This window comes from Onychostruthus taczanowskii, unplaced genomic scaffold (genome assembly GCF_017590055.1).
Source record: "Onychostruthus taczanowskii isolate IOZ18803 unplaced genomic scaffold, ASM1759005v1 scaffold61, whole genome shotgun sequence".
NCBI lineage: Eukaryota > Metazoa > Chordata > Aves > Passeriformes > Passeridae > Onychostruthus > Onychostruthus taczanowskii.
In genome coordinates this window covers 3,521,678-3,533,719 of record NW_024503790.1, presented here as the reverse complement: position 1 = coordinate 3,533,719, position 12,042 = coordinate 3,521,678, and the positions used below count along the sequence as shown (strand labels likewise).

At 55.5% G+C, this 12,042-nt stretch overlaps 1 protein-coding gene across 1 annotated transcript in view; it reads left to right on the top strand.

Moving 5' to 3' along the window:
* The first annotated feature begins 2,870 nt into the window (after positions 1–2,870).
* AJAP1 (adherens junctions associated protein 1) overlaps positions 2,871–12,042 on the top strand; it is a 34,350-nt gene continuing 25,178 nt past the window's right edge. Inside the window, exon 1 of the mRNA XM_041419700.1 lies at positions 2,871–2,945. Coding sequence (XP_041275634.1) covers positions 2,917–2,945 — 29 coding nt within the window. The 5' untranslated portion in view covers positions 2,871–2,916. The remainder of the gene's footprint in view (positions 2,946–12,042) is intronic.

Sequence of the window (12,042 nt, the reverse complement as noted above, 5' to 3'; positions counted from 1 at the left end):
AAACCCTCTTTTCTCCCCAAATACAGGCCTGCACGAGCCTCTGTGCACCACAGCACAGCAGCCAGCCCCAGCCAGCGCCTGCAGCTTTGCACCAGCATCAGGAACTTTACTCTCTCGGAGCGATGACTCTGAAAAGAACAAGTTAGACAAATTAATTCGCTAATGACTTCCTTCCCTCCTACTTAAACGGGGGGGATAATTCATGGTTCCTGCTCCCGCAGCAGCGGGGCTGCTCCACCGCTTGCCCGTGGCAGGCTGAGAGGATGAGTGAGACAAAGGGGGCCAAGATTGCCGAGTGGCACCGCCCGCCTTTCCAAACGCCACAAAAACGCTGTGCTGGCTGCTTTAGGGAGGAACGGAGTGAGTGCTGCACGTGTGGCTGGGCTGGTGACAGGCAGGGCTCTCCAGAGGGCAGCAAGGATGCACACGCTCTGGCCAGGGATCTCCTTCCCTGAGAGGTTTCTGCTCCAAGCATCCCAAACCAGCCCCTAACCCAAATGATTGCCTGCATAGAAAAGCTCTGCCTGCACACCTGCTTTGGTGCTGTGGAAAGCCTCAGCTCTCCTTTGATCTCTTTTGTTTCTGGAAGGTTCTGGCTGGTGATGATGCAATGTGGAATTGAGGCCAGAAGCTTGAGGAGAGGTTCAGGACCAGAGGAAGGCTGATGATGAGGGCAGAGGGCCTTTCTGTGCTTGCAGTCACTTGCCTGACTGAGGTGTATAAATTAGAACAGATATTTATAGGAAAAATTCAGAAGCTCAACCCTGGCACTGCCAGGCCCCAGATCCCCAGCATGGTCCTCCCTGCAATTGTCCCCTAGCTCCACACACTTGGCACAAATGGGAAAATAATATTTTTTTAAGTGGGGCTGAGTTAAGAGGATTTATTTGAGATACAAGATAGCTCCCATTAACGTTTGCTTGTTTGGGTTTATTTAAGCCTTAATTGAGTGTATTTTATTTAACTGCGTTTCAGTATCTCTCTCAGCCTCTTAAGAAACAATCACATGCTCTTCCCTTCTTCTCTCTCAAGATCTTTTATGTTAGTGAGCTGAGTTTAATGGCTGATAAAGTCCATGGGCTTGCAGTAAAGCTGAGCCTTCTTTCAAGTCCCTGCACATGCAGCCCCAGGAAGGTGTGCCCAGGTCAACCCTGGGTTTTGTTACGTCTCTGTGCCTAAGCTGCCTTAATTAGCAGCTGTGAGCATTGTGATCATGGGATTTTTGGTAGTGAACACCCTGGGGCTTGAGGCTCCTTCCCTCCTGGAGGCAGATTTTACAGAGCCACAGCCAGTTTGTAACTGCTCTCACTCCAGGAGGCGAGGAGGGGACAGTGGCACCACTGAGGGTGGGATTGACCGGTGGCTGTGAGGGAACCAAGCCCTAACCACCCTGACAGGTGAGGATGGTGCTTAGTGAAAACCAAACACATCCTGGCCATTATTCAGGTACTTTTGTAACCTTGGTTCTGCCTCAGCTGGGGTGGGAGATGTCTGTTCCCCAGGCAGCTGCCACCTCCCAACATAAGCTGGTCCACAGTTCAGCCCCTGACATTTCATCCTTCCCACATGAGGCTCCTTCTGACCCGGAGCCCAGCTCCAAGGGAGGAACGTGGGTGTTTGGATGCTGAACTACAGCACCTCCAGCAGCAGCTGGAGCCCATCCAGCGGGAGCACACTGAGCAGCAGGGGCTGACAAGGTGTCCAAGGGACGGTGCTGACCTTCCATCCAGCCGCCCTGCTCACAGGAAGATTTTCTCTCTGAGGAATAAGTTTCTCTGGAGGCAAAAAAGAAACACAGTGAGTCAGAAAGGCAGCAGAGACTCATCTTTACACAAGCCTTGCTTTCTGCTGTGACTGTTCAGAGCCGAGCAAGCCGTGGTCACTGGCGTGCCCCTTCCTTGCAGGTGGTTTCCCTGGGATGTGTCCCTGGGAAGGGACACATCAGCAGTGCTGGCTCTGTGCACCATGCTTCTGCTCCTCGCTCATACCCAGGAGCAGCTTTGAAGAATCTATCCCCAAATGCACACAAAAACTTATTTTATTGCAGCAGCTGAACAGAAAAGCAGCTCGGCTTTTGAGAGACACACTTTTCTTACAGTACACCAGGAATAATGTCGCTCCTTACTGGCAGCACCCCCGGAAAGAGAGAAAACGCATCAGGCTCTGATGAAACACCTCCCAAAATAACCAGCGCCTCTCCCCGCACGCTCCCCTTTGTGCTCGGTTGTCTTTGGGCGAGCACGGAGCACGAAAAGCACTTCCAGCCGAAGGGAATTCGGTGGAGGCTGCGTAGCTCTCGGTGCGGGGGCCAGAGGCGGCGGTGGCGGATCCGCGCTCCCGCTGGCCCGGCATTGTAGCTGCGGGCCAGCTGTGCAGACCGGGATGGAAACTCTCCCAGGGCTGGCTCGGGATGCCCGCTCCGGGAGCAGGATGCCCGCTCTGCCGGCTGGTGGAGCCCGCTGCAGAAACAGCCGGGCCCGCTCCACCGAGCAGCGGCCCGGGGCTCCCCGGGGCTGCCGAACTGCGGGGGACCCCTCGCCCTGCCCGCAAAGCGCGGACTGAACCCGCACTCCCCTGCTGCCCGCTGGGCGGGGACGGGCTGTACGGGACACCGGGGCTCCGCGCGGCGACACCGCGGTCCCGGGGCGCGCTGGGCCAGTGCCCACCGGCGGAGCGGGGGCTTCGCTCCCCGGGGCCGCCGGCGAGCGGCTGCTCGCGGGGTCCGGGGAAAGAAGCTCTCCAGCGGGGGAAAAGGCTGCCGGAGCCGGCGTCCCGGGCAGGGACGGGCCGTTCCCCGGCGGGGTCCCGGCACTGCCCGGCGATTCCCCGCGGAGACGGAGTCGCAAGCGGGTCTGGCCGCGGGTGCCGAGCCGGGTAGCCCCGCCGGGCCGGGCCGGGCCGGGCCGAGACGTGACGATGTGGATGCGACGGCTCCCGGGAAGCAGGTAGGAGCGGGGAGCGATGGCCCCGCGAGCCGGCGCTTAGGGCATCCCGCCGCCGGGCGCGCTCGGGGAGCGGCGGAGTTAAAGCACGAACTTGGAGTGGGGAGTGGGGAGAGGGCTGGGGAGCGGAGCGGGGTGCGGGATGGAGAGCGGTGTGTCGAGCGGAGCGGGAAGCGCACGGTGCAGCCGGCGGCTGCCGGCGCCCGGGGAGGCGGCCGGTCCACGCTCCGCGCCGTGCCGGGCTCCCCCCACTCGGTTCCCCCGCCCCGCTCGCCCGCCCTGCCCAGGAGATGGATCCGCGGTCAGCGTCCCCTTGCCGGCTGCTCGTTCCCCCCCTGGCCGCCCCGGCGGGGGCCGCTCGGGGGAAGGGGCTGGGGGGGCGTCCGGGCTGCGGGCAGATGGATGGATAGACGGATGGATGGATGGTTGGATGAATGGATGAACGGATAGATGGATGGATGTGTTTGGGAGATTAATCGAGAATTGCAAAGCGGAGGAGACGGAGGCAAAGTGTTACGTAACACATTTTCATTACCGCTGCGAAGTCATCTGAGCCGAAATCTTGTTATTTCTATGGTGCTGTGGCTGGAAAGCCCTGGCCCCGGCCCCTGCCTGTGTGCGGCCCCGGAGCCCCAGCAGTACCTGGCTTTTGGTGGTTTGAGCCCATCTCAGTAGCATCGAGTGAAAGCAGCAGCGGGTTAAACAAGTGAGACCCTAAGGAAAAGTGAAATCCACAATCTGTTTTGTTCTCCCCAGCCGGCTTTTTTTTTATTTCGAAAGCCCTGGGTTTGAGCGGTTGTGTTGTGCAGGGGTCAAACCCCAAACCTCCCTCCACCGAGCGGGACGGTGGATCCGGCACATCACCTGCTGCTGGGGAGAGGGGTCCCAAGGCGAGCAGTCCCGAGCGGCCACCCCACTCCCGCAGCTCGCAGCGGGCCCTGTGGCTGCTCCCTGGGGAGCGGGAGGGCTGTGTGGGCAGGGGAGCTGCGGGATGAGCGGATGGTGGGTGTAGCCCCCACGCAGCACCTCGGGGAGCCCATCAGCCCGCGCCGCCCCCCGCGCCCCTGCGCTCTGGCAGAACATGGCTGCAGCCATGGGGCACGGAGGGAGGCAGGCAGGGCCCCCCGAATCCACGGACGGCGAGTGGTGATGCGAGAAGCCTTTGTCTGCCACCCGTGGGAATCGCTGGAGGCTTTGTCCCTCTGTCCGGGCTGTGGATGGAGTCCTGGAGGGTGAAACCTGAACTGAGGTTTTGTCTGTGCTGAGCAGCTGGGGGAGGCCCTTGGCCTCTCTTTTACACTCCCGTGCCGCGCCGCATATTCCAGAGGCACGTGGCGAGCTGGCTGCCAGTGCCCCCCTTCTTTGTCCCGTGCCTCTGGCTGGTGCACCCCGACAGCCCGGGCACACGAGCACCTTCACGCTGCCGCTGGAGATGTCTGTCTGTCCGTCCGTCAGCTGAGGATGCGCTGCTGCGTGCGGGAAGGACGGAGTCTGTGGTGATGTAGTGACCTTAGGAATTCCTCCCGGCGAAAGCACCGGAGGGTTTTCTCAGGGTGCCACGCGTTTGGATTTATTTCGTGTCAGGTGAAAGCCCAGTGGAGCTGGAGGGCCGTTTCCCGAGGCTGGCGCGGCAGAAAGCTGTAATCCTGGGAACAGAGGACGCCCTCTGCTTTGTTATTTTTGAGGAGAGTTTAGCAATGGAAACAGGAGCCCTCTGCTTGCTTCCCTCCTCGATTCATTCGCCTTGCGAATTTCTGTGCTGTGCATCCTGGATCCCCAGCACCAGGCTGTCCTTTCTGCCACCTCATCAGCTTCCAGTCCCTCCGCGTTTTATTTTTAATAAGAGATAACTTTACTGCTAACCTTGCCTGCTGCTCTCCCTTCTCTCTTACTCTAATTGCTTCTGGCTTTATTTCTGACATTTCCCATGTCATTTCTCCTCATTTTCTCGAAGACTACTAGAAAAATAGCTTCAGGAGAAGCAGTGGAGCTTTGCAGCGCCCGTTTCACCCCGTGCAGCCTGTGCCTGGAGCGGCTGCCTGCGGCGGGGAGATGGCACCGTGCTGCTCCTTTCAAGTCGGATCCCTTTCGCCCGGGGCGGTGGCAGTGCCTGACCTCGCGGTGAGCTGCGCTCCTCTGCCGGGGAGGGCAGGACCTTTACAACTGCATTCTCAGAATTATCCGATGAAGGGGAGCTGCCGCTCCCCGCTTCGGAGCGGGGCTGAGCGAGCAGCGCTGCCCTGAAAGCCCCCGCGAGGTCCCAGCGATGCTCCAGCCCCGCTCTGCTCTTGGCAGGTGTGGGTGTTGCGGGGCAAAATCTGTTCTTTTGGGAGGTGGCAGTGGCTCTGTCACTCCCTGAGTGTGCACAGACATACGTGTGCGTGCACACGCCTGCGTCAGTGCCTGCGCCCGCCTGCGAGGGCACGGCAGCTTTCTGCAGCGTGCCAGGCTTCCAGCGCTGCCGAGGACTTCCCCTCCACAGCTATGAATATAATGTTTTAAACAATATGCCACGGTTTTTACAGCGTTGAGCTCTGGAGTGATTTGCAGTAGGAGTAAAACCACCGTTTGCAATTTCTCGGCGATTGTATAAAGCAACTCATTAAAAGCATACATCCTTGCACATTGGCTCCGTGGAAACTTTATGGGCCTTGTACTTACTGCCAAAGCAAACAATTTCCATGAATTTCACCCATCAGGTTCACACTGTCAAATGTAGATTCAGCCGCTCGTCAAAGATGCAAGCCTTGCAGTCTGGGAAGTAATGAGAGCAGTAAGCAGTGGGAGTTAATGGCCTCCACTGAGGAGTCCTTACTCATCCTGCATCCACACAGGGGCTGAGCTTGCTGCTCCCGGGTGGATTGATTGCCACAGAAATTCATCTGGTGTCACTGGCTATGATACTTAACAGGCACAATAATGCTTGAATAAACTGCACTTTTATGCAGCGGTTTGTACCTCCACGCTGGCAGCAATTTCCCAGATGAGGCGAGGGGAGCGGCGCAGGGCTCCGGCAGCCGCTTTCCCAGAGCGTGAATAATTGTTCTAATAACACCGGGGCCGCCGCCTTGCCGTTGTGGTGTCTCCAGTGGGGTGGCAGGTGGGAGTTGTGGTGGTGCTGCCGCTTGCCTGGGATGCTTGGGGGCTGCCCCGTGTGGCAGCTGCTGTGCCAGCCTTCGGCAGGCGGGACACGGGACGGGCAAGCTGCCGGCCCAGCTGCTCCCGTGGCCGGAGCACCACGGCTTGGCTCTGGTCATCTGCTGGAAAGAAGGAGTTGCTAATGTTCCTTCAGAGCCCAGAGTGAAACAGGGAAAGGCAGCCAGGCAGAGGAGAGATCTCCAGCCGTGTTCCCACATTCCCTCACCCAGTGTGATCCTCAGGCTGTCCCAGCATGCCTTATTTACCTCAGTGTAGGTATGGATGGATACAGGCTCCCAAGGGCAGCTCCATAGGGTGTGAATAAGCCGTGGAACTTCCAGCAGCTCTGAGGTTTATTATGAAAATATATGCATGCCTAAGCTTTTAAATATAGCTAATGGGAGAAGTACTGGGAGGAAAGATTACCAAGATTACTGGAACCTCAGTGTGCTGAGCAGGAGCTGCTCTGCTCTGGGTTGTGGTGCCTGTTGTTCTCCTTGAAGGCTGGTGGTGTCCAAGTGGGCAACAACAGTTCAAGCCCAACAGAGTTTGGGTTTGATAGCAACAGTCTTCTAGCAGGATAATTCCTGGAGGCTGAGTGTGTTGGGTGGATCAGTGGATGGTGTGACATTGTTGGTGCTTTCACCCCCTCCTTTAAAACAAAGAGGTTTTACTTCTGTTCTTCCTTCCATCTTTCCTCCCTTCCATCTTCCTTCCCTCCCACGTTGGGTGGTGCTGCTGGGAGGGGGTTCCTGGCACAGACCAGCATCCCAGCAGTCACTGTGGGTTATGCAGGGCTATTCCCAAACCTGCTGCTTGGCCCTTCCTTGCCTTGGCTCACTGTTTTCGTTAGAGTGATATTTTTCACTAAAAGAATGCTAAACTCTGGACCTGAAGTGACTCCTTAAAAATGGAATTTGAATTGATATGAATATTTCCTGTGGCTCTTCTTTACTGGGACTTGCACCTACAGACTTTGATAGCTTATATAATTTCCTGTGATGGAGATGTACTTCATCTAATTTCACTTGGAAATGCATTGATTAAATCAGAACTGCTGAGAGATTTAAACTGAGTCTCAGTGGCCTGAACTTAACTGTGGGAGGTTTACCTGCCTTCATCCTTCAACATTAATTTGGTTTTATGAGGATTCCTTGTGAAATGAGTTTTTGTCTGCTGCTGAATCTCTTCTGCTTTCTGGGTTTATCAGTTACTTTCTCTGGCCTTGGTGGCTCTGCAAGGCGAAGCTGCACTAAAGCCTCCGTTCAGTGCAGCGCTGAGCTCCTTCACTGGGGACACGGTGGGGACCAATGTGCATTTTGGCTCCATCACCCCCAGTGCTCCCAAAACTCTGCCCAAGCTGGAGGCAGAGTGCCCACACTGCCTGTGGTGTGGTGGCAGGGCTGGGTGCTGTGCCGTGGGTGCTCACATGGGGCCAGGGATGCTGGGTGTGATGCTCCAGGAGCAGGGTGGAGACCTCCCCAAGTGCAGCTGTGTGGGAGTGTCCTCCCATCAGTGCTGAGAGATTTGGCATTCATGGTCCCAAGCAACACCCAGAAAAGGAGGAACAACCCAGCTTGGTTGGAGGTGGATGAGCAGCTCCATGGAGATGAGCAGGGGTGGGGTCAGCAGGCGCTGGGTGCCTGGGGCAGGGGGCCAAACACCCACTGTGACTCGCCTGAGGACTTATAGAAATAAATAAAGCCAGTCATTCACAAAGTGCTCATTTCCAACTCCGATCTGCAAAATGTCTCCTTGTGACTTGGAAATGATGTGTAGGCAGGAGATACGCTTTGACATGCGATGATTTTTGTTGAAGTTTGCTCTGAAGGTCTTTCTCAGCAGCTCCGCTTTCCTGGCAGTGCTGGAGCATCCCAGGGGCACTGTGTCCCCGCTGCCAATGGCTGCTGTGTCCCCACGAGCCAGAGCCATTGGGAGCAGAAGATGTCCCCTGGCAAAGCACCTTTGTGGGTATGGAAAGGACTCTTCAGCTCCTGCTGCAGAAGCTGGCAGGGAGGAGAAACAGCGCCTTGGCTGCGGAGCTGCTCCGGACCCTGGCTGAAGCATCCATGGGATGAGGCTTAGCTGTGGTGAGGCAGGAGCGGTGAAGCTTTGCTGGCCTGGCTGTGATGCCAGTGCTGCCAGCTCCACTGACTTCCAAATAAAGGCTGAGCAGAAGCTGCTTCAAAAACAGCACATAGCCTGGGAGCGGCGAGGCGCTTCCTCCAAGAGGCAAGTCTGGATGATTGAGGTGGAAAAAACTGGAGCTCTTCAGAGGGCACGTGCTCTAGCACAAGAGAAGCATGGAGACGGGGATGTGCTGGCACAGGGGTGACCGTGTGCCACAGGACAATGGCAGCACAGCACACAGCACATGTGGGACTGCGCTGTGCCACACAGGAGAGCGGATTTGTGGCTTTCAGCTACAGCTTGGTGAGAACTGATGGCTCCTGTCCATGACTGTTTTGGCTGTGCCTCTTCTGCAGCATTCTGGGATGGTCAGGAGAAACTCCAGCTGTGTTTTGTAGCCCTATAGATGGGGAATGTGGCTGTGTGATGCCAGCTGAGGAGCTGTGTAGAGCTGCTGTGCTCAGCATGGGAAGGCTGGGGACTCGCTGCTCAGCAGCAGCGTTCGAGGCGCCGGTGAGAGCAAATGCCGCTAATTGATGTTGCCACTTGACTGCACGCCATTCAGGTTGAAGATGTGACAAGGTCGGGGGCAGCCCAGGTTGTCCCCCCTGGGAATTGCCTGCCTAGCAAGCACAAGCACACGTGGCTTCCTCAGGGACGCGTTCTGTAATTGCCTGAGTCCCGTGCGTGACCCCAGCCCTGCTCCCGGCGCCTGCGATAGCATCTCTGCTCCCTTTGCAGGACTCGAGTAATGAAGCATCAGTTAATTGACATGGATGAGGACATCCACTTAAGGACCCACCGGAACGTGGGTGAGGAATGCCAGGAGATGAAGCCGCGCATCCCGCCGGGAGCGTGGTTGGCTCTGCCTCTTCCCGGCCAGAGCCAAAGCTTGGCTGAGTCCGCAGCGGCGGGGCGTTCATGTAGGGAAAGTGTGACCGTTCCGGATGCTGGCAAGTGTTATTTTAGAAAGAACTCCCAAAATGAATCAACCTTTTTTCTACAAGTATCTGTCATTCATGGGTTTTCTTTTAAGAAGTTTTTCATGGAAAGGATAAGGATGAGTTATTCATCTTCTTGTTTCTTGTCTTTGTAAGAGGCTCTACCTCAGCATCATCTGACGTGATTCACTCAGGATTTACTCTGGGTTCCTGTCAAAGTGACATATTCTCTGGCAAAATCAATTTTGCTAATTTTGATGGATGAGGATGGAAGTAAGGCTGCTGGCACAGGTGCCTTTGAAGGAAGCTGAGATACTGAGGAATGCAGGAGGTCATCCCCTGCTGCCAACCCATTGGAGATAATGCTGCAAAAGTTTAATCTCTCTCGCAAAGGGGATTATTGGGTTTTTTTAATGAGATGCAGAGCACAGTGATCCCTGACACACTGGCAGTTGGGCTTCAAGGGGCTGTGCCCCCAATGGCACAGTGTTCTTGAGGTGCTGGAGGCAAATCCTCATCGTCACTGATCCATCAGGATTTTGCTGTGGCTGCAGTAGGAGAGCCTGTGAGCTGCCTGTTTGCTGCATGCACAGTGAGATGGCCATAGCAGGAAGAACAGCTCTTCTCCACAGAAAAGAAATTGCTTGGTGCTAAAAGGGATTTAGAACTTTCTGTGACAGGATCAAGAGTCTTTGCCCCGGAGTTCATTCCCGCTGCCTTTGCTTTCTATTTTAGCTTGGCTTTTTCATCATCTTTTTGGGCTGTTCTTTCTCCATGCTGCGTGTCACGCTGACCCTTCTCTGGCAGCGGGATGTCCCTGTGGTGGGGCTGGACAGAGCCAGTGCTGTCTCAGGAGCCAGGGGGCCAGGAGCTCCCCAGGACCACCAGCCAGAGCCTCAGCTGGGCAATGCAGTGCCCTGCACTGAGCTCCCAGCTCCTGGGCCTTGGCTTTCTCCAGGCTTCCCTACTGACGTTTCACACCTTCAAAGAGAGCTCTGCTGCTCCATTTTTTCCTATTGTATTTCTTGCTCCATAAAAGCCATCTGTTCCTCTTTCTGCTTTCAGAGTCTTCACTCCTCTCATCTTCTCCATTTCTGTTAGAGTTTATGGAGCTTTTGAAATTATTGACGTGTTCCCTGTGTTCATTCCTGAGGATGGCTGCTGAGGTTTCCGGGCAGGCTGTGCATCCCTGGGCTGCCAGGGACTTCCCAGGAGAAAGACAGGTTTGGATCTCAGTCACTGCAGGGCAAATTGAGAGCAGCTCCACCTGGAGATCGTGGTGCTGGAGCGAAGACCTGGCTTAGACCTGGACTTCCCTGTGTAGACATCCAGCCTCTGCCATGGGGAAGGGTTGGCTGGGTCCCGTGCTGGTCATCCAGATGCTTCCAGGGTGTCAAGGCTTGTCTTTGCTCCTGGGAAAGCAGAGCACTTTGTGAGGTCATCATCAAAAATCCCATGATGAGGTATTTTCTCCCTGGATGTGTTCCATGGTTGGAGGCGTTTCCCATTGATACGGACACCACAGTGAGCTCTGATGCTCAGCTCCCGCCAAGACACATTGTGGTACAAAGACAGCACAGACCTCTTTTAATTGTTTTGCTTTAAAGCTTGTTAAGCTGCTACTTTAGATGTATTGAGCCAACTTATTTTTTTTTAGATCAAAGCGTTTCCTGCTTTCATTGTAATGACATGCTTGAGCACATTCATTTAGAAAATACGATCAGCGCTGGGTTATTTATCTGGAAAGCACTGAGGTTGAAGGGCAGCATAAGCTGTAGATTTGTGCCACGGTTTTCCTCACTGTAGGTCCTTCAGAGCTAAGGGCTGGGTTGACTCAGTTGCTATCTCTTGAAATCATTTTGTGGACATGTATTCAGAGGAACAAAACCCTTCCTAAGGGTCCAGCTCCAGTATGGGATCTGGCCAGACTATTGCCATCTCAGTGGGAAGAGCCTTGCATTTTTTTCTGCCATGCCAAGCTATCCCATTCCATCCTGTCCCATCCAATAGCACCAGGCATTGCATCCTGCTTGGACACGCCAGTGCCATCCTCTTATCCAAGGGGGAGGCCTGATCATCCTGCAGTTGATTGTAGAGGAGGCAGATGTGTGGCAAGGGAAGAAAATTCATGAGAAAAGCAGGAAAAGCAAAATTCCTTGGATGGCAGGGAAGCGCACTGTCCTGCCTGTGCCTGTGTCCACAGCAGGGAGCCACTCAGCTCAGCCGCTGGCTTTATTTATTGTGGGCAGCATTAACTAACACCAGGGATGGTCTCTAAGCTCTGGTTTTAATGTGCTCCAACGTATGTTGCAGTCCTGTTCCCTCAGCAGACTGGTTTTGGTACATGGGGGAGTGTTTTCTGCTGCTGTGATGGGGATGGGAGAAGGCAGCACTGTCTTTTGTGCCAGGTCACCAACAGCATGTAAAGTCTGGGCAGCGATTCTGTGATGTGCATGAGGAGCTGGAACACACAAGGAGGCTTGGGTAGAAGCTAAAATGAGGGGGAAAGCCCCGATTTCCTTAGGTTTATGGACTGTTTTTAGTGTCAGCAAGAATAGAACTTGAGACTGTGGCTCTTCAACAAGATTTTGGTGGATCTGGAAATCTGAAACTTCCCAGCAAGTTGTGTCTGAGCTGGAGCTCTTGCTGCTGCCTGGTCCCCAGCGCTGCTGCGGAACTCGAGGGGGGGACGAGTGGGGTAAGTTGGCGACAGGTGCCAGTTTGGGCTGGAAAGCCAGTGCTCACAAACCCCCTTTATCCAGGAGGGACAAAAGCCGAGTGTTATCGCTGCTGGGTTGATGAAACACCCCACTGTCCGGCCCTGCCACGCTAAATGCACGCAGTGTTTGCTGGCTGGGGCGGCCGGGCGGCGGCGGGGGAAGCGACGGCCG